This window comes from Numida meleagris, chromosome 1, assembly GCF_002078875.1.
Source record: "Numida meleagris isolate 19003 breed g44 Domestic line chromosome 1, NumMel1.0, whole genome shotgun sequence".
NCBI lineage: Eukaryota > Metazoa > Chordata > Aves > Galliformes > Numididae > Numida > Numida meleagris.
In genome coordinates this window covers 12,481,746-12,503,849 of record NC_034409.1, presented here as the reverse complement: position 1 = coordinate 12,503,849, position 22,104 = coordinate 12,481,746, and the positions used below count along the sequence as shown (strand labels likewise).

The 22,104-nt window shown below is 41.4% G+C and overlaps 2 protein-coding genes across 12 annotated transcripts in view; one reads left to right on the top strand and one right to left on the bottom strand.

Annotated features, from left to right (window-relative positions):
• The window catches only part of CCDC146 (coiled-coil domain containing 146), a 78,338-nt gene extending 58,455 nt beyond the window's left edge, over nt 1-19,883 (top strand). For 9 of the 10 annotated variants that reach the window (XM_021384509.1, XM_021384505.1, XM_021384504.1 and 6 more), the window contains 10 exons: nt 1,607-1,702; nt 2,584-2,754; nt 4,132-4,220; nt 4,312-4,476; nt 6,720-6,944; nt 7,570-7,798; nt 14,355-14,483; nt 15,930-16,067; nt 17,487-17,735; nt 18,949-19,883. In XM_021384509.1, the coding sequence (XP_021240184.1) occupies nt 1,607-1,702; nt 2,584-2,754; nt 4,132-4,220; nt 4,312-4,476; nt 6,720-6,944; nt 7,570-7,798; nt 14,355-14,483; nt 15,930-16,067; nt 17,487-17,735; nt 18,949-19,152 (1,695 nt within the window). In that variant the 3' untranslated portion in view covers nt 19,153-19,883. Of the gene's footprint in view, nt 1-1,606; nt 1,703-2,583; nt 2,755-4,131; nt 4,221-4,311; nt 4,477-6,719; nt 6,945-7,569; nt 7,799-14,354; nt 14,484-15,929; nt 16,068-17,469; nt 17,736-18,948 lie in introns of those variants that run through there. The other variant, XM_021384511.1, reaches the window with a different exon arrangement.
• GSAP (gamma-secretase activating protein) overlaps nt 20,035-22,104 on the bottom strand; it is a 45,550-nt gene continuing 43,480 nt past the window's right edge. For both annotated transcript variants that reach the window (XM_021384514.1, XM_021384515.1), the window contains 3 exons: nt 21,770-21,874; nt 21,575-21,668; nt 20,035-20,599 (listed from right to left, as the gene is read on the bottom strand). In XM_021384514.1, coding sequence (XP_021240189.1) covers nt 20,499-20,599; nt 21,575-21,668; nt 21,770-21,874 — 300 coding nt within the window. In that variant the 3' untranslated portion in view covers nt 20,035-20,498. The remainder of the gene's footprint in view (nt 20,600-21,574; nt 21,669-21,769; nt 21,875-22,104) is intronic.

Sequence of the window (22,104 nt, the reverse complement as noted above, 5' to 3'; positions counted from 1 at the left end):
TAATAGCTAATATAAATAGGTGATTGCAGAAGCAGCAGTCCATTTGCGTGCTTCCCCAGATTTCTCTTAGTTCAAGTGACATGCTAAGTGCAGAGCAATTGGTTTGTAGAATAAGGAAATCGTATGAAGACTTCCTTCAACTTTTTTTCTTCTCAGTGAGTGTTTTTCTCCTCAGTAAGTTGTGAAAGGTCAGCTATTGCTAAAGTGACATTCTGTGTGAAAGAGAACTGGCGGCCTTGGGTGCCTCCAGCCCCAGGCAGGGCTGCTGCTCCTCTCCCTGGCCATGTGTCTTCCTGCCAAAAGAGCCTAACTTGAATCTTTTCCGATGCCAATAAAAGCCCTTAGTGGATGAAATATATTTGTATGAGCTTTCTGCTTTTAGACTCAAGAGCTTGATGGCATCTTTAGAATCTCATCTTGGAAATGTGGAAATGTGTGTCTACATCCACCACAGCCAGAAGCACACAGCAGAAGTGGTAACAACACAGCAGAAGTGGTAACCAATGCACAGTCTGCAGAAATGCTGTGTTTGTTCCCTCCGTGAAAGCGAAAGCAATTTGCTTAGTATGGGTTATGTTGACCTTTTAGCAAATCTAAGTCAGATCTGACCTGTCTCAGAGCTGGCATCAAAAAGCAAATAACGTCAAAGCTTGACCTTTACCATGCCACGTTATCCTTCCCTTTAGTGCAAGTGAACAGTACCTAGTTTTATAATATTACCACCGAAGTGAAAATCATGAGTGTAGAACATCTCATTATCTGTGTGAAGGTTTTCTAACATCTGGTTGTGATCTGAGAAAGATACCACAGCACTGCATGTATTTTCTCTTTATAGCTTCTGGGTGGGACTTTTTTTTCACCTGTATGAATTACAGATTTGCAATTCCTGACAGGCAATGTAGGCCTGCATAGCTAGCATGGTGCATTTATTTCTGTCTTATTTATAACAGTAAAGAATTCTTAAGTGAGGTCAGTCACTGTGAGGCCAAAAAAACCTGGTGCCTCACAAGATGCATCACAGAAATGGTTTTAGTTGGATTGTTCAGATTTAATCATAAAGTAATTTCTTCCTTCTCACATTTCTTTTTAAAATCTGGCTGAATAAACAGGTTCTCCCATAATGTACAAGAAAAAGTTGTACATAGCTATGTTGTTTGTTTGGACTTTCTGGAGCCGAAGGAGGAAACAGGAAAATCTTTCTTAACTTAAAGCATAAAAATATAATATCAAATCTACACAGATGTGAAATAATTATCCCATTAAAGTCGGTGCTATTTTCATCCTTTAGGAAGGTCAGAATTTATGTCATTACATAGCTGGACTTCGTGACATTTTTTTCAATTATGGCTGAGTAGCCAAAAACATACCACTTGTACATTCAGTTACTTAAATTGCGCTTTGTGATGTTTGAGAAAACCTTGAGAAACTTGGACGTGGTGTTGAGGAATGCTACTCAGCCACCAGTAACTCTTGGATTAAGAGCTGCAACAAGACAGAAAAATAATCATTTCATCATGTGCATAAGTAACTGAAATAGATATTCTGCATTTTACGTTTTTCACATCTCTTGTTGACATCATTCAGAATGCCTGACTTATTTTTGTAGGCAGAAGCTATCCCTAAAGCTAATGGAGTATTACTAGAAAGAAGACGAGAACTGCAGAAGGAAATTGAAAAGAGCAAGAGATGTTTAGCCAAACAGGTGATGAGTTCTTCATTCTCATATTAATTCACTGTAATGGTTGGTTTTCTGTCATGAGATTAAAGGAATCAAAGGAAATATGGTAGATACCTACATGTCACTGTTTGTGTATGTAATATGTACTTAATGGTCTGCCATAGTTGGTGGAGCTTAGAAATCCATCCATTCAGCTCATCCTGAAATAAGCTGATTTGAAGATTATATAAGGAACCGCTCCGAATATTTAACGTGACCACCAGTGCAACACAGATCATAGGAGTTCCCTGAATAAACTCTTCTTTGAACTACAGCAAAGGCTTGGAGAAAAGTCCAAATCTTGATTTCAAAATTACCACTGGGAGAGAAAGGACCAGTTCCTCATAAACTGTTTCAAAGTTTAACCCATGTTTCAAATGTGTGGTTATAATCATCAGAGTTTGACTAGTTGTAGTTTTCACTCTATTTTTTAAGTGTTTGACCTTTTATTTGAGGAGTTTATTATCAAACTTCTGTTCACTGTACAGCTACAAAAAAAATCCAATCTCGTTGATGTAAGGAGACAAAGCTCTTTGAGATTCTTAGCATAAAAGGTGTTTTCCAAACCTTTTGCAACACACAGCTTGCCGTGCGCTCTGATTTTGTTGCTTTTATATTCAGCAGCTGGAAGTCCGGCTGGATGGAGGAACAGAAACTTTCTAGGTGCTAAAATATTTTGATGTTACCAAGGGACTGTGCGTGGTGTTTCAGATGGTGTTTTAAAGTCAGTTTTATTATTCATTTATTTTTAAATTAGTGTGGTTGTATATAGGTATGCTTTGCAAATAAACCCAAAGTGTTTCAAACTTCAGGTTTTCCAACACTGATACATCAATGCATAAGGAGCTAAATTTGATTTTCTTCAGGAGATGGTATCGGATAAGGATGCCCGCACGTTAGAGGAATGTATTGCTGAAGAAGGCCGGCTTTTCAAGGAGCAGGAAAAATGCCGTAATGAGTTATCCAGGCTTGCACATCTGACTGGGCTCAAAGTTGAAGAGAAGGAACAGAAATCTAGGGAAGTTCAGAAAGTCCAGGTAAAAAATTATCTCATATAACTGAAAGTCTGCTCTAAAGAAAAAGCTGCTATATGAAGAAATTAAATTACTCACGAGAGGAAACTTATAGACTCTCATTTCCCACTTTACTTTGAAGTTCCATCACGACTGTTCATCCTGGATGTCCCTGTTCGTTGCAGGGGAGTTGGACCAGATGACTTTAAAGGTCCCTTCCAACTCTAAGGATTCTATGATTAACACAGGAAGCTCATAGTACTCTGTTAATTTGGTGGCAATTTTTGGTGCAGTACAACAGTGCACTAAAATATCACACTGCAGTTGAAATAAGGTATTTGAAAGGATGTTTTCTTTCAAGCCTACAGAGAAAAAATGAACAATTATGAATGATGCAGAAAAGCAGATAGCCTCAACTGAGATCCTTGGAAGCAGAAGAAGGCTGTTTTGTTTTGCAAATATATGGACATCAGGAGATAACAGAACTACTATTCATTCCCAGGAGAGACACCAATTCTTATTTTCCTGATCCGCTTCAATATGTAAATCATTCTATTAATTTGAAGGAAGGGGGAAAAATCCCTTGTTCTTCTGACTAAATACCAGTAACAAACTATTTACACTTCCACAATCTATGTCCGTATTAAAATAAATTGGATAGGCTACTCTTATGGCATGCTGCGAATTTTTGACTGTCTATAGAAATTGAGTCAAAGGAGCAGTTCAGGCTTTGCAAATTCAATAAAAATAAGTCCATAAAGAGACCAAATCATGAAGAATATAATTTTATTAATAAACACTCCTACCCAGAACTGCACCCAGACATCCACCAGCTTTTTCTAATACCTACATTGTCCTCTTGATATCAGTGGGAGGTGAGAGAAGGTTTGTCCACTGAATGTTAAGGACACAAACTAGCAAGGACTGAACAGAACTGAAATCAGATGTGCAGAGCCCTAACGGAATGTAAGTGTGGCATGCTACTCAATCACCAGTGATGATTTTAAAAGGCAGAAAAAGCAAAAAAAGAATTTTTCTTTAAAAAAGTGCATCAGAAAATCAAGGTAGAATTTCAGAGGCGCATATGCACAACTATATTGTGATGGAACTGGGAGGCTGTTCAATAGCAACAGTAGATATAAATAGCAGAGATCAATCATTTTAAGATGAGCATGAAATAAATTATCTACATTTTTAGCAGTCATGGTAATTCCTGTATTGTAGTATACATACACTGTGTTGCTTAGTGTTATTACAGTAAAAGCATTTCGTTGTAATTAGAATAAATTCTTGGAATAATTTTGCCTGTATTTTCCTCATCTAAGAGAGCTGTTCTGTTTCTCTTTGAGGATGTTTGTTTGAAAAATCTAAAGCGCTCACTGAATTCTATTTAAATTTCAGATACAACTCCAAAATATTATTAAAGAAATAAAAAGAAAGGATCTTCAAATAGAAGAGTATAAAAAGAGGAAAAGAAGAGTCCAAAAACAGTAAGAAAACTACACATTAGATAAAATCATTCTTATCCAGATAATGTGTGCATAAACTTAAAAAAATAATTTCTTTCACACTTCTCTTCAGACTCCAAGGACTTGCTAATATGTGTGATGTAATCCAAAATGAAAGGAATAAATGTATACATTTGGTGCATGCTGCTCAGCAGAAAACAATTGAAATTAAAGACTGGATAAAAGTAAAAGCAAGTGAAAGAGAAACATTAAGGAATACTCTTATAACCCAAGAACGGTGAGTTTTAACCAAGCTGTAGATCGCAGATATAGAAATTGAAAAGATTTCTCAGAAAGAATCCTGGGAGGTAATACTGTTCAGCTGTGCCTATAACATCCTTCACAGTTATTACCCTGATTTTTAAAACCTGATCCAAACAAAGAAATATTGCAACACAGAATCTGTTCCAACAATTAGTTTGGGCACCACTACATGGCAGGGAAACATTTTTGAAGTTTTTTTTTGCCTTCTGTCTCATTTTCCTATCTTTTGAAGGGAGAAACTGTCATACTTCCTTTATATAACAGTTCTCAAGCCTCTAGAATCTGAATATGAACAACTCTGTTGTACTCATCCTTCGGCAAAAAGAGGTCCAACCCATATGCAATTCCACAACAGACTGGATGGTACTAGTAAATGTGTCACTGGCTAGTAATATGGCTGATTAATTACTAAATTAGAACTGAGTTTCTTGTTTCAATCTGTAATTGAAGTCTATTGGATAATATTTATTTCAGATCAAACAAAACATGGTTTCAACTTCTAGGCAATCCTAACAAAACAAAAGCTTACACTGATAGCAAAGAGGAAGAGGAGCAGTTGGTGTGTGTGATTCTGTTTTTCCTTGATCATTACTTAGTGGAGATGCCTTTCTGCTGTCTTTTTGTCATCCTAGTGGTGATATTCTGCTTGGTGCTATGCAGACAATGACAATGTGTCTGAGACTGGTTGTTGGGAAAGCAGGAAGCTAGGAAAGGGTTAATTCTGTACGCAAAACAGCACAGCCAGAACTAAGTTTACAAATAATTTGCTTTGCCCAAAACTTTGTTTTCTGGTCCCCCCCCCCCAAAAAAAAAATATTGCACAGCCAGACCTAAGAATGCATTCAGGATAAATTCAATCAACACACACAGTGAATCTCCGTGTACTTTGACTTCAAAGCCATGCTGGAGCAAGCTGAAAAAGAAGTGGCACTTCATTGACTTAAGTGATTCTGATGACATGCACAAGTTGATGCTTTGTGCTAAAATTTTTGAGGCCTTCCTCATAAATTACTTGTGAAAGGAAGAGGAGAAAAAAGGGTAAAAATCCATCTAAATATGTATTGACTAGATGACAGAAATGTATGATTATTGCATACCAGACCTTACTCTACTAGGGATCCAACAGATATTTTGATCTCTGCAAACCTGGAGATTATGAATTATCCATAATTTTGTAGCCCATGGGAATGTTTCTAATCCCAGTAACAGTTTAGCATCATGGTATCCCTGATTTAACTGCAAGCTACTCGCTTTGGAAGACAGAGTATCAGTCCGAAAAGACAGTTTTTTTCATATTCTATTTAACAATACACTGCATTTCTCCAATACTGCCATTCTGTCACTCTCAAACTTGATTTACAAAAGCAGAAATGAACCAGAAAGAATCTCACAGTAATTCAGCATCCTCATGATGGAACTGAGAATGGGAGGCAGGGCATTTCATCTGCAGTTCTATATTTTAATTAATAGGAGACAGTGCTTCTTCTTTCACTACCTCTTCTGTACATTAACACAAATATCTTCGCAGTGTAGACAAAGTAGTCTCTTAGTCCAGAAGTGACACTTACTGCAGTTTAAATGCAGTAAGTCTGAATACCTGTTGTTATTAAATGAATGCTCTGTGTGGCAACAAGAAGCTGTCTTCTGAGCAAGGCAGCATCGTCCAGTGGCTGGCAGGGTCTCTGGAAATAACGCCTTTCCTTCTTCATTTTCATGCATAGTTATGATCTTGTCCCGAACCTTTTGTTGTGATGCTTTTTCCACATCTTTCAGACAGGAAGATTGATAATATTCTGTGCTGTGTGAATGCTGGGGTACAGTCTATTATAAGTTTGGAGACCTTAGAGTCACAACCATGTTATTTAAATATTGCTCCGTAAATAAAGAGGACAGGCTTACTGCACATTAAGAATATGCATCACAGTCTACACTTCTACTCTTGAAGTGTGTTTTTTCCCAGGACAGAAGTGCTGTGGTGCAGGCTCCAGTGATAGCATTTCAGTGGGCTGTAGTCCAGATCTGTTCAAGCTGGAAAGAGCCCACACAGAGGCTGTTCTCAGACAAGCGTTCTACCTCTTGTAATGCTTCCATGAAGCAGAGTGACATAGAAGATTCTTTGTGCAGCTGAGCAATTATTTTAAGCTCTGCTTTTTAGTGCTGGAATTGCTTTCAAATTGAAAGGACTCAAAACTTTCCTACTTTTCTGTTACATTAAAGAGAACTGCAGAAACAACACATGAAGAATAAAAATAACATAGCAATTAATGAGAGTCTCAAAAATGATTGTTCCAAAGTCGTACAAGTCATGAATGAAATGAATGAAAAGAAAAAGCAGCAGGTTTTGGATCTTGACAGACTTATCAATATAGTCACCCGTGTTGAAGAGGAAATCGCGCAACTGCACAAAAAATACAAAAAAGCCATTGAGGAACAAAATGAGAGGTACGTGTGTGAATGTGGTGCAATAAAATGGGTCATCGTGAAATTCATGACTCGATACTTTTCAACTTCTGAGCAAATCTAACCAAGAAAACTAAAGGCGTCTTCACTCCAGTGCCTCGTAAGCAGCCTGCCTCGCTGCAACACCAGTGCTGCTGCGCGTCATGGACGCGTGCGTTGGTTCTCCACTGTTAGAGCCATTCATTCTTCAGAACTGTTACAGAACAGCACAGTACTTTGCCTGCTGAATGCCTTGAGAGCCTGGAGCCTCTGCTCTCTGTTTGTGCTTTGTGCACCGCTCTCATCTGGAAGTGCAGATAAAAGCTCTCTGATCAACTTAATCCATTTTCCAAGTGAGTGCTGTAGAAGGCAAAAAAAGCTCATGGCAACGGTACGAAGCAGCAAAGAAATCTTTGCAGTTGTGTTCTCCAATTTTCAGCTTGTAATTCTTTTGTTCTCTTTTTACAATGTTGTAATGATATTAAAGTATTAAAGTGTGAAATCTTGCTATATTTCCCAGATTATTGCTATCATTTTTAAAATTTGCCCGTTATGTTCTGGAATGGAATACACTGAATATCAACCAAAATTTTAAAAATGTTACCGTTTCATTTTCGGCTTATTGCAGCGGCCTTCTGCTTAGAAGTCGAGAAGAAGAAATATGTATTTTATACGAAAAAATAAATGCTCAAGAGTTTTTGTGTAGAAAAGGAGACATTGAGATGCAAGCTATGGATGAAGAGATCAGTTTTCTGAAGATGAAGGTAGCTGAGAAAGAGAGACAGATTAAATTCTGGTTCAAAGCACTCCCAATGAAGAGAGCCCTGGACGCACAGTTGGTGGTACTTCAGATACAGGTTGGTGGGACAGAAACTCTTTTTCTCCCCTTTTTGTTTCTATAATCCTGTTTTTAAAAACAAGGTAATTTCATATAAAAGCCTGCATTTACAAAACTTATTAAAACAGAAAGTTCACTAATGCACCTGTCTAGGAAAGCACCAATGTATATTTGTAACTTGAAATATGTGAGTTTCTAGCTTGTGTGTAGCTGACTCCATTTGCCATGCTCATACCCGACGCTCCTGGCATCCCAGCTGGCCCTCCCATGGCCGTAAATGTCAAGATGACTAAGCTGGAGAATGCCAGTCATGGGAAAAAAATGGAAACAGAGATAAAAATTGTTAAAGCTGTATTGATGGGGTAGGTGGAGGGCTGGGGAATATACTCAGCTCTTCACATTTCTAAAATAACAGCCCAATTCAACCTTGACCCTGAGCCTACTCTGGAAACTCTGCTGCCCACAGTGATGCCACATACATTTCCTTCTACACAAAAACAGCATAAGTTTTAGTTCTAGTTACAACATGACATTAAACAATTAACAAACTGCAGTGTTCGTCATTGTTCCAGGCATTCTTTCCTTGCTTTCTGAAATGGCCCATTTACTTTTGACCTTCTCTCCAGATGGTAATTTTTTCCACACGTATTCTGTTAACGTCTACACAAAATTATGGTGAACCATTGTCATCTGTAATCACATCAATGGGGGCTGTGCCTCACTGTTAAATAGTGCTTGCACTGTTCTCTTATTTCTGGTCTTGTAAAGAGATTGTATGCTCTGCTAATAAAATACAATTCTGTGCAGTACCTTATGCAAATCATACCTCAGAGAAATTCACAGTGCAATTACAGACTTAAACGATAAATAAAAAGAGATGACAGACTAAAGAAAATAAGAGATGCATTCAGATAGGACTTAGAATGAGTCTGAGAGTCATGAATGCAGTAACAAAGTGCAGATGATTTCTGTATTGAGTTTTCTGTTCTGCATTCCCAAAACTTTCTCCTCTGTGGTGATGGTCTCTGTTGACCATGAACCCTCAGCTGAAGGGAGGCTGCTGTTATAGGCTTTTAAAATCTTTTTTGCATGAAGTTAAAAAGAATGAAAATAGTGTTGTGATATGGTCTCTCTGAGTGTTCCCAAGCAAACAATGACAAATAATCAGTTGTCACCTTCTCAGATGCAACAAGATATTGTGGTTACGGAATATCACCTGGTTCAAGCTGGCTGTCAGCCCAGCCATCTCCCTGTGCTCAGCTGTTCTAGCGTTAATACTCTTCCTTCTGCAAGTAATAACCATTATGACTATTGAGAAACAGTTCAATCATTTGGCTTTATCACCTTGATTTAAATAAAAGCCATAAACCCTAAACAGAATTCTGGCATTTGTCAGATCATTAACTCCTGTCCTGATTACAGATCTGGCCCCATGTTGACATCCGACAGCATCACTCAGTTATGATGTGCAGAATCTTTTGCAGCAATGCTCACTCACACAGGACCATGACTTGATGTGGTCAGTACAGGTCTAAATCCGTCTTTCCTGTGAACCCAACTTCTGATGCCAAGTAGAACCCTAAAGAGGTGGTAACAGGCACTTCAACCTGAAGTTAGGAGTCCACTGGGCAAACTATCCAGATCAATGGGTAAGGGCTCTGTATTAACAAAGTGTTCAGTGTCTTTGCCTCCTGAGGAGATCCTGACAATCTTACTCATGGTCAAAATATTCCTCTTGGAGGTCTTTGTTCCCAGGACACCAACCTCTCCCTGTGGATTGCACAGGAATCTTTGAATCATGTAGGAAATGTGCTTCGAAGGCATCTACATTTGAAATACAGTTTAGACTATCTGAATTTGGCAGGACAAATTCTGTCCCAGCACCACTTACATTTTCTTGTTCCTCTTTTCCTACACTTCTGTCTCCTTAAATCTCAAACTTCATAATCTTATTCTTTTCTGTACAGCCTTTCTTCTCTCCTGCATTTCCATTTTTCCTGTTACCCCAGAACTGTGTCCCCTAGATGTGAATTCAACTTTCTGGTGTTGAATGCTGAACAATCTTCCATCAATAGACACAGTTAGAGGTAATACCTCAAACACAGGGAGCCCTAAAAAGAAAACACGCTGGAAGGAAATATTTTGTTGGTTTGTTTTTTAGAGACATTGTTTGAATCTACATCTCCCATATTCTCACCAGACCCTTTAATCATCACTAAATTAACTATTCTGAGATGGGTTACTTGTTTCTGTTAGAAACACACCTCTGCCTAGAAGATGAATGAATGCAGCATATCCAATAGGCTGCAGCTGGCGACCCCGTGTCTGGTGGCTGCGGTACGGACAGGGAAGTGGGGAAGCACAGATCGGGGCTGTGTGGCAAGACAGGAAGAACAAAAATGTCACCGGGATCTCCTGTGTTCCACACGAGCTGCCCAGTCATCAAACCCATGGATATTCCACTCTCACGCTTTCCATCAAATGCCGCATACTTCCTCAAAAGAATGACAGGTGTTGATAGATTTTATCTCAAGCAATATCAGATCTGTTCTAAGCAAAAGTGCTGACAACATGGCCTAGGTGTTTTTGTTACATTCAGTGTAAAGCACTAAAATCAGAAATATTTAGAAGTGCTTCCTCTATCTGACACAACAAATACTTGATGAGATTTTAAGGTGGGCATCAAACCACACAACTTTTACCTGTGACTGCACACCAGGTTCCTGCTGACTGAAACAACCCATGAAAACCAATCTGCCTTCATCAGCAAGAAATACTTGGCATTAATCGTTAATTAGTCCAACAAACAGACCTGCTGAGCTCACAGCGCTCTAGGTGGCACTTTCATGTCTCTGAGCTAACACACAAGGACTGACAATTGCATGGAGGCATTTGGCATCAGTTTATCCAAGTTTTAATACAGCCTCATGAAAGTCTAAGGACCACAGCATCAGTTGTAGAAAACCAGCGTAGCAGAGAGAAGAGCTACGTGGGCAGTCCTGCTCACGGCCCAGGCAGGGCTGCCTGCCATTCCTGAGGGCAGAGCTGCTCTTTCACCCACTCCTGGTGGAAGCTCCGGTTCCCCAGGCAAGCTGTCCCAGTGCTTCCTTAACACAGAAACAATTTTCATAACCTTTAGCTGAGCCTTTCTTATGTAGTATAGGCCTATTGACTTCTTTTCCATCCACCAGGGATACAACAAACAGATCATTCTCTTTCTCCCTGCAGAAGCATTTCATGTTACTGGAATAAAGTCAGCCACATTCCTCTCCCATGCTTTCCTTGGGCTACACAGCCCTACTTCTTTCCATCAGCCCTTAGAGCTAGTGCTGCTTAAATCCTTCTTTTCTACCTTCCTTTTCTTTCCTTTTGCCTTCAAGTGCAGCGCCTAATGGCAGTGGCTCAGACCAAAAGGATTCATTCAGGCAGGTGGCATTTCTGCTTACAAGTCCAGGTATGATGGTAGCCCTTCTTGCAACAGCATGATGTACTCATCCACGTTCAGCTTGTGAGGACATCTAACAATCAGATCCCTTAAAGAAACAGTTTATAATCAGTTGGCCTTCATTCCGTATTTGTACAGATAATCTTTCTTGCCTACGTGCAGCACTTCGCGTCTGCGGTATTCAGTATAATCACACTTGTTCACACCTTTTCTGGGTCATTTTGAATTTGAGTCATCTTCTCCAAAATAGTTGCAGTCCCTCTCAGCTTAACCTCATTCTCCCGATATAGTCCTTACCTTACCTTGTCATCAAGAACCTGTTTCCTTAGATTGTTTATGATGAGATCATATGAAACAATATTGAACTTATGTAAAAATCGAATTGCATGATACCTACCATTTCTCATCCATGCTCAGGTTAAATGATAGGAGATTGGACTGCTTTGGCTTGACTACATTGGCTATTATACATACTCTTTTTTTTTTTCTAGCTATTTACAAAGAAAGCTTCATATTTTTTTCCAGATTTATTCTTTGGAAAGTGATCTATTAATTATAACTACATCCCAGAATCATATAATGGTCTGGGTTGAAAAGGACCTTAAAGATCATCTAGTTTCAAGCCCCCTGCTGTGGGCACGGTTGCCAACCACTAACATCTATAATTCTGTAGCTCCATTTTCCCCCATTTTAAAAACCAGGTGTGATATTTGCCTAGTGCATAAGGTACCTCCCCCATATTCCCTGAGGTTTCCAGAATAAGCACTCCCTTCTCCAACCTGCCCTTTATCTGCTCTGTGCTCCCCCTCATCTATTCATTCTTCAGCAGTTCCTCCTGTCTACAATTAAGCAGAACAAAGCCATTCTTGTAGGGCCTTTTCCTATTCCCTGTATCAAACGCACTCCAAGAAAGCGCTTTCTGGTTTCAAGACTTACAATCTCAGAGCTTAGATAAAGTTTTGCCCAAGGAAAATTCTGTGTATGTAGATGCCTATCGTTACATTGCTTAAGCAGACACACAATATCATGCTCATCTCTAAATGTGCTTCGCTTTCCATATTTTTGGGTTAGCTTGTACTTAATTCCCATTACGTATAGAAGTAAGCAAAGCGTTTATCAGGAAACCTAGATTATTTTTTTTCCTGGTTTAGACGGTGTTTGTTCTGCATCAGCCCTTCTCTAAAGAACTCAACCCTGGAAAACGCAGCCCGCTGAGCTGTGCTGATCCCACGGAGGTACCAGCGCCTCCAGCAAAGCGTCTGCAACTGCGCTGCTGCTGGAGCCCTTTGGCCCCCGATCTCTGGCAGCACCACTGCATCCCGTTGTTTGTGCTCACCCTGTTCTCGCATTCTTCCGCTTGTCGTTGTCATGTATTGCTGGGCTTCATTTCAAACCTATCAGTACCCATGAAACAAATTGCATGCTGAAGGGCATGCATTTTATACCAAACCATGCATTGACAAGGAAGCTGTTTGCTGCGGATACTTAGGGCTTTTACTCTGTCTGCTCTGAGACAAAGTGTAAAAGAAAGATCTGTATGACGCCTTTTCCCCAGGAAAGAGCTACTTAGAACAAGTGCTGTGCTGATGTTCCATTATCACATGTAAATGCCCCTCAGTTTTCCCATTTGCAGTTGAACATGAATCGTTCTCTTCCAGTGAATAAACCCTATCCCTGTAGCAACAGCAAAACGTTCATTGTATTTGTGGTGACTCTTCCCAGAGCTGTGAGCACCATTTCCTTGACAGTGTCATCACCCCTAGCTGCAGGCTAGCACTAACAGGGAAGTCACCAGACTCACGTTCCAGCAGATCCAGGCGGGCATGACAGTGTGCTGACAGATGGCCAGGTGCACGTCGGGCACACAGCAACCGTGGCCTGCCTCGTGAGTCCGGACACGAGGAAACGTTCCCAGTCACTCTTTCACCAAGCAATTGAGAGGCACGTGGAGTTCTGACTGCGTGCTCTGTGAAGCAGCACTCACAGTCCCCGCAGTGCCCCACTGCCCGAGTTGCTGCAGGACACACACCCAGATCTGCAGCAGAGAAAACCTGGATGCCCCTGGGTTTCGTTGCCAGCAGTGACTTGCTTGGGCCCACCTCACAGCCACCCTTGCAGGTGCAGACACCTTGCACTAGGCCACGCTGCTGAATCCCATCCTGCCTGGCCCCGAGGGCTCGTTCCCTTCCCTGGGCCTTCCCTCTCTCCTCCGCCCAGAGCTGCAGCCCACACAGGCCCTGCCACTCACTAACAGGGGAGATGGAAGGTGACCCTCACCCACACCCTTGCCATGGCCCAAGGGATGTGACTGGGCACAAACCAGTCCCAGCTTTCCATGCTGCCGCACGGCAGAACCTGATCGTCTCCCCACAAGGACTGCTTGTTTTCCCTAACTTTCTAAATGTGTTCAGAAGGTAAAAACTATCTTCCAGTCAGGGCTCTTTGCCAGGATACATGGCGGTTCAGAGAAAAACCCTGGTTGGCATGACTGCCATATTTATACACAGGTTGTTGTGCTGCACAGAGTCAAGGGAACAAGAGCTCAAGAATTAATAAGATGAAATTGTATTTGTGTCTTAGAAGACCTTCATAGAATCACAGAATGGTTTGTGTTGGATGGGACCTTAAAACCCACCAGTCCCAACACCTGCTGTGGACTGGGTGCCCCCCCAGCTCAGGCTGCCCAGGGCCCCATCACACCCAGCACCTCCAGGGATGGGGCAGCCACAGCTTCTCTGGGCAGCACCTCACCACCCGCTCTCTGAGTAAATAATTCCTTCCCAACATCTAACCTAAATTTCCCCTCCTTCCTTTTAAAACAATTCTCCTAAAAGAAGCCTTCTGTGACACAGACTCTCACATTCACTAGCAACAGGGCAGGACAATGCCACCTCTGGCTCTGTAGGGAAACGTTCTGTGTTGGACCAGGACAGACTGGTGCACTCTCAACAGGGCTGCAGTCCTGCTTCCAACCCCGGGCAGTGCAGCGTGGCCATAAGCACCCTGCGCACCCTGACTGCTGAGGCACAGGGCACCAGGCACACCGAGACCTTCCCTCCCTCATCACCGCAATAACGGGGCTTTTTGCTTCTGGTCTGAAAAGTAACCATTGTGGGTTTTCGTTTGCCAGTATTCCCAGTGCAAGGATAGGATTAAAGAGATGGAAGAAATCTTTGTTGACCCCACGAACGAGAGCAGAAAGCGAGACCTGGGAGGGAAGGACCCGTCTCCACCTGAACTGCAGAAGAAGATTGAACAGGTAGCGTCAGGTCTCACTGCACAGCCGCTAGCATGGTGGTCGACCTCTTTTAGAAACAGCAAATGGTGTTCTTTAATTTTAAAATAAATGTTCTGTAAGAGGAATTTAAGTCATTACAACTGCCAAGAGGGAACGTGCCTGCTTCCAGAAACGCTGGGTGTGAGGCAATCCGGCCTCCTCCAGCAGAGGCTGCCGAGAGGAGAGCAGCAAGCCCTGTACGGCCCCCAGCTCAGCAGCAGGCCCTTGGCTGGAGATTTGCATCCCAGCAACATAGACCTGCTGCTGCATGGGAGGAGGGCACAGAAAAGGTGGCAAAACCCCAGAAAGTGCAAAATAATAAACCGCTGAAGAACAAAGCCACCCAACTTCTGCAACCGGCTTTTAGCTGTCCCACCACAATGCACCACATGAACCAAAGGCAGGCCCGCCCTCCTCTCAACAAAACATTCATACGTGACATAGGATTAAACCAGTGTCCTCCTCAGGGATTGGTTTTTCTGCTTTTTCCTGCTACAAACAGAGCCCCAGAAGAGGTCAGTACCCAAAGGTACCAAGGCCAGCTGAGGGGCTGCACCCCTGGCAGTGCTGCACTGCAGCTGCTCCCCCGGGGCTGCATAGGAAAACATTAAGTCCGATACAAAAGCCAATTTCAGGCATACCTACTGTATTGCATAGGAAAGGGATGGAAAGAGCAACCATGATGTTTTTAGGTATTTTTGTCTATCCTACTTATAGAGAAAAAAAAACCCCTGCTCTATGCTGTGCTTCACGTGGGTCTACAAGTCCCAGCGCACAACCCCTGTGCATTGCAGGTATTCAGGTACCTGCAAGCACGGTGCAGTACCCACCTACACCCTGCTACTGAAGGGCAGTTTGTAGTGATTCAGCACTGACACTTCCTGGTGTCCCTTGCATTACTCAAACCTTTTGCTTTACTTCCCCATTTCCTTTGGCAGGGGAGGGTTCTCAGCAGGGCTGGGAAGGCGAGGTCACAGCCCACTCATACCAACCTCACCAACATTATAAAACTGGCTTCTGTGAATGTGTGACACAGATTTCATGTTCCCCTTGGAGCTCTCCCTGTTTTCAAGTCCTTTCAGTTGCACAGTATTTTCTTTACTTGTCTTTGGAGCTCACATTTTATTTAACAGCAAGGTGGCAGGGGGAGATTACTTCAAGCAACAGCTGGAACTTTTTATGCCATAACACTAAGAACTAGAAATCTAAAAACAAAACAAAACAAAATCATTAGATAAAAATCATTGCTTTTGCTAAAATCATGGCAAAGCAGTAGTAATGCTGGTGTAATTTGGGAAGACTGTTGGTGAGAAATATTGCTGCCTAACTGTATTCGTTCCGAAGCTGTCTCCAAACAGCCACAGGAACGCCTGCTGTTGCACCTTCCCCCAGCATTCACCTGTGCTGTGCATCTTCCTCCCGCTGCAGCTGGAAGTGGAGCTGGTTCAGAAGGAGGAGAAGCTGCTGGAGACAGACGTGATCTATGAACACGTGTCCTGGCTCACGGACAGGATCCGTGCCACAGCAGAGAACGGGAAGCAGGGCACGCTGCTGCTAGCAACAAGGGTAAGGAGGGCTTGCACACTCTGCTCGTTGACCCATAGGAAACGAAATTAGATCTGGGCAGGAGGTGAGATGACTTGCTTGCAAATGACTAAACTAGCGGCTGGAATTAGTGATAGGCAAATTGAACGTTAGTCTTGAGAAATGATAGGCATTTAGTAATAACGATAATATAGGCACAGCAAGAGCATTAGGAGTGTACTTTCTTTTTGAAAGAAAATTGCAGCATCAATTGATCTTTCACCAAAATGCACACTAAGTTATATCTCAGGTCGAGTGCTTCCATACGCGAGATCCAAAGCAGGAAGGGGGAGCTGTGCCGTTGGCTTCTATTTTCATCGAGCAAGCTAATCCGGATATTAAATGAAATTTGCAAAAAGTGGAAGGAGAGGAGGCTCGATCCTTAAATAAATTACTTGAGGCTGCTTGGAAAGTGTATAATAAAGAGAGAGAAAATTGAGAAAGCAAAAGAAAGAAAGGAAAAGGACAGAGACAGGAAGTCATTGGCATCGGTCATAGCGCAACAAACACAGTAGAAGCCAAAAAAACTAAAATCTTCCCACCTCCACATCCTTGACAAAAAAGCTCCAAATAGCTCCCAACTCAGTGAAAGAGAGAGAAAACAAACAACGCAGTGACGCAAGCAATGTACAACAAGGCCGGGACTGACTTCTTTTCTGAGTTGTTAACTTTGGCACTCCAAAAGGCTTAAAATCAGAACACATCTCTAGAGGAAATCTTTCATCTTGTATGGAAAGAAATGATGCGGCTGCTATTTGCCTTTGTGAAATTGCAGCCATTGGCCAACAAATTACTGTACAAATGGCAGTGTGCCAGCAGTTACATGCTCTGGATCTACCAATTCTCTATTAGTTACTTTAAAAACAGCATTTGAGCTCTTCTGTGCTTTTTTTTTTTTTAAAAAAAAAAAAAAAACTTTTAACTCCTCTCCAGTCAGAATCATGGATTCCCACTCTGTTCCTTTTCTGTCCATCTCTCTGCTAAAGATACCACCCCACAAAACAGCTGTGTCCATGTTACCACTGAACTATCTGTGAGGATTGGACTTACACACTTAATAATACAGTAACTGTGTATAGGCTCAATCAGAATCCAGGTTTAACACCTTCCTTTGAGGTAAATGGGAGTCCTGCTCGTCATCTGAAAGGGGCAGGATAGCATTACAAAGTTGATATTTTCTAACTTCCATTGGAGTAGATGTGACTTTAATACTACACGTTTGTATGGTTCCAAGTATAAACAGGAAACAGACACTGCTTCATTATTTTAAAGAATAGAGTTGTTTTTTGAAACACAATTGATTTCACTAACCTTACTTATACTTACTTGAACATCACATCCAGTAAGTGTCTGAAGATGTTGTTACTAGATGTCCAAAATGTAGTTGGTTTCTGATTCCAGATAAATGAACTACAGAAGAAGATAAAAGACAAGACCCAGAAGATGATGGCTCTTGTCGCAGAGTTATCCATGAAGCAAGCACTTGCCATTAAACTCCAGCAGGAAATGAAAGACAAAGAAGAGTTTTTGATGATTGTTTCATCGAGGATAGATCAAGGCCTTCCTCCTCCTAAAGAGACAGAGATTGAATGGCTGAAGGTTTTACGCAATGAGAAGATGCACAAAGAAGCAGCGGAGGCCAGAGCTAGAGTAAGTTTTTGCTCTGTGTTACAATTCAGCTCCTCCTTTTTCACTGCTCTAGCTTGTCCTTCTGAAAGAGCAGCACTAACTCACTGCACAGCTGCTCACTGACAACCATGGGGCTCTGGGAGCTGGTGGAGATGATGGGACAGACAGAGGCAACTACAAAACCAGCACACTGTGGATTTCTAGAGTTACACACTGTAGTCTGGCACAGCTCAGATAGAACAGGTCATCAAACCTTAAGGAGAGGATATATTACACTCAAATTACTTTAACGAAGGTAGATCTTGCTTTATATGACAGTGCTTTGAGTTAACTGACAAGATAGTCATCAGTGAAGTATTGCTTTCAATTTGATTTCAGGTAAAGCCACCAAAGGCAGGGCATGGGATTAATGAAAAATAAGATTAGCATCCTCCACATGTCAGACAAAGGGAACATCAAAAGTAGAAAGAAACCAGATCCCTGGGTGAGAGGCTGAGGGTGGGCAGAGCAGCGTACCATAGTGCTTCACATTCTCCCCTGCTGAATACTGTATCTGTTCCATTGAGACCACCAGCAATGCCCGAGCAGAAAGCTCCCAGAGAAGAAAAAGTCAAATACAACTGAGATGTGTATAATTAAGGGAACACCTGCAGGTAGGAAACTGACTTTACTATGATTCCTTCTCCAAGGAAATCTGAAATGGACACAAAGCTGGGAGAGGAACACACAGTGCATGCATTTAAAGAGCTTGAATTCATGCAGAAATCTTGCAGTTAAACTGGTTTAGAATAAGAAACCTCTGTCATTGACACTTCTCATATTATGTATGACACAGTTTCCTTTCAGTGCAGTGATAGTACTCAAGAATAGCTGCTATCAGCGTAATACAGACTGGGCTTTGAAGGATCAGAACTATTATCTTGTTCCTGAGATGCTCTGTGCACACTTACTGCAATTACTGTTCATCTAATTTTCTTTCTCAACAACAACAAAAGCATTACAAGCTCAAACTATACGGTATTTAAAAGGACAAACACATCTCTACATGGTCAATAAATGCTTTTCTTTCAGTGAAAAATTAAATACCCATCTGTGTTTTCTTGTTTCTTGATTTGCTAAGAATTAGACTAATGTTGTTTCCTCACTGGGCATCCTCTCCTTAGGCTCAGAGGAGAACTGACTGCAGTTTTAAATCGTGGAGGCACTATGTGCTCACAATGTGTTTCTTTTACAGCAAGCTGCAGAAGAGGAACGAGCTGCAGTGCCTGGCCATGTCCTCACAACAGCTGAGCCACGGCCAACTGCTTATATCCCAGATGATGCATACAGCCTCCCAGTGCCACGGCCCTACGGCGCTTTGGCTCCTTTCAAGCCAAGTGAACCTGGTTCAAATATGAGACATTTCAGAAAACCAATTATAAAGCCAATTGAACTCTGAGAAGACAGCACATGAAGGAGGAGAAGCCCTTACCAGTTGCTGAGTATCACGAGTCAATAGCATTTAGACTACATCAAATGCCTACTAGAGTTTAGCCAAATTCCATACAGTAAACAAAGTAGCACTTAACGCCAGAAGCACAGCTAAGAACTCAGTGATACAAGTTCCTTCCTTCTGACTAGGTGGAGCCTGGTATGCCAAATGCATTGCAGTATTTTAAAATGTTAAGGAAAATGAGTAATTATCGTACTACGCCTTTGTTTTTTCAGGTGAAGTTTTATTGCATCTATTTTATAGCACATTTCATTAAAAAGAAAAGGCTAGAAGATCTTCTCTGGTTATTAACAGCACGTGAATGAAGTCTCCACATGTGATGCAAATACACCATCACAGCTTTCTACAGTCTGAGACTGAAAAAAATTATTGAGAAAAATTTTCATCTCTGTTCAAAATACGAAAAAGAAATGCACACCAAAAACCAAACCCACTTCAGTTATTCATAAATAGCAGTTGAAAATGAGGAGAAAACAATCTCCATCAGTTCTTCTTGAAGCTGAGTTTTGAACTGTAATACTAGAGGCTGGAAGGAAAGAATGAAGTAACACTTGTTCCATGCTGCTGTGAAGGTACATTTCCAAAGAATTTTCTTCTTGTCCTGCACTGCATTCAATGTATTATATGCACCTTAAAAAAAAAAAAAAAACATAAAATCCCTCTCCCATACACTTTAAGGAGTCTACGTTCTGTGCTAATTACAAAGTCGAATATATTAGAATCCAACTCCAAAGGCAGAAGTACCGTTAGACAACACATGACCACCACACGGAATGAGTATCATTATTGGTGCATTATATACAAGGACTGATTTCTCACTTGTCATTCTTACCTATTTTACATCATTACACCAATAAATGCTTTTATTAATCCAAAGGAGTAAATAGTGGCCAATTTCTTGTTACTGTACAGCTGGACTACCCTTTCCAGCATTGTCTGTCTCATTAAAACTGTTGACAGTAATATCATTTTTCACAGCACGTTTTCATACCCACTAGTTCCACTGATTTGACCGCTTCAGACCTGAAACCACAGATGTGTTGGAAACCCAGGTTTGCATCAGATCCATTTCTCCACAATTTACTTAGAGGTCAGTAATTTCAGCCTTAGTGCACGGGACAATTGCTACTTTGCAATTGTAGCTGATGTCAGTAATGGTGGCTACCCAAACCTGCAGGTCAATCAGCAAACAACATGACATTGAAGTTTAAAAAAAAAATCAGAGCTGGCCGCACACTTCTATGTGAATGTTTCTGAGTACCACAGTTCACGAGCAGTTGAAGAAAGCCATTTCAGGAATATCTGAGGCCCAAGAGCATCATCGTGTGTTTCAGTGCTGCTTCCTCCACAAACCTGACATTAACACGATCTTGTTTTTCATACGGATGCACACCTAGAAAAACACCATCAGAAAATCAGTAATTGCAAAGCTAAGTGTTGTTGTACACTAAGTCCTGCAGTCTCCTAAACATTTTGACCCACAATACCAAAAGATAAGATATTAGATGGAACATGTTTTCATCTGCATAAAACACCTACAGCTTTCAATGCAGCTGTCCGGATGCTCACCCATGGCACACACTTTCCTGTTGGTGGGATATAAGTAAATGACACCCCATATGGAGGAAAGCTGGGCCATCTCTGGAGGCCGCTAGGAATTTCCATACGAATTCTACATCGGAGAGTCAAAATAAGATTTAAGCACGGCAGCTATGTTTGTGCTACTATGTTCTCATATGCATCAGTACGGTTAACGTTTTCCTTCCCCAAATGGAATGATATCCACACACAGAGAACTCCATTTTAGCACTTAGGTCCCTATCACACCTTTACTTCGTTTACTAGTAAAAGTATAGCCAACAACACTAAGCAGTGTAATGCTCCCTTAGCGCATTTTGCTTTTTCAGTGGAATTCAAAATCTTTGGATGCATTGGTTTCACTGCACGGAGCAAATGCCATGACCAATTTGAATTTTATTTCACAAAAAGGAACAGCTTTGGAATGCATCCTCTATCTTATTGATCTGATCATTCTTCTCTGAGGTAGAAGATCTGACTTCATCTAGCTCTACTTACCAGACAAAAGGCAGTGCTTTAGCCACCATACTGTATAAGTAATGTACAAGCCCTTCTCCCCATTTAAACACAGAATAACAGCTATCACCACTCTGCATGCCAGTTTGGCAACTGGATTCAACACAGAGAGGATCTGGATGAGAAGACATGCAGTGAGAAAGTGCTCTGACGATTCCTATCAACAAAAAGACAACCAAACCTACATGTTCGGACATCACTACAGTTCCATAGCAGAGTATGAGCATCAAAGGGTAACAATTACCGGTCTTCTAAAGTACAGAATTAAAGTTACCTTGATTCTCTATCTCTGCCAGCATATTAGTCAGGTAGTTAAGAGGCAAAAATTCTACAGGGACCGGGTGTCTCTCACGGACAGGCCTGTTACACTGTAAGGGAGAACATTTCAGATTAGTTTGCATGGTACCAAGTTTCAGTGTTACCTTCAGCGTGTTATGGCAGAAGGTCAAGAACATCAACAATGTCTTACCTGCCTATTCCCCAGCTTCTCAAGCAAAAGTTTCACATATTTCCGTGCAAGGAAATTAGCATTTATTGGATGATCCCAGAACTGACGGGCCTTTAGACCAAGAGCCTAGTAAGTAAAATCCCCAAAAAATCAGTTAACAAAACAGAGAACAGTGGAAACATAGTGGGAAAAACAGGAGGGGAGAAAATAAAAAAAAAAAAAGAAATCTAGGCTGTAACACAAACTACTTTGCTTTTAGACACTGATGACAGAAGCTAAGATGTCATCATTTTTAGCCATGGAACCAAACCCTTCATAGGCAGTAACTAAGAGATCAGCATAAACCCCCAGAACAT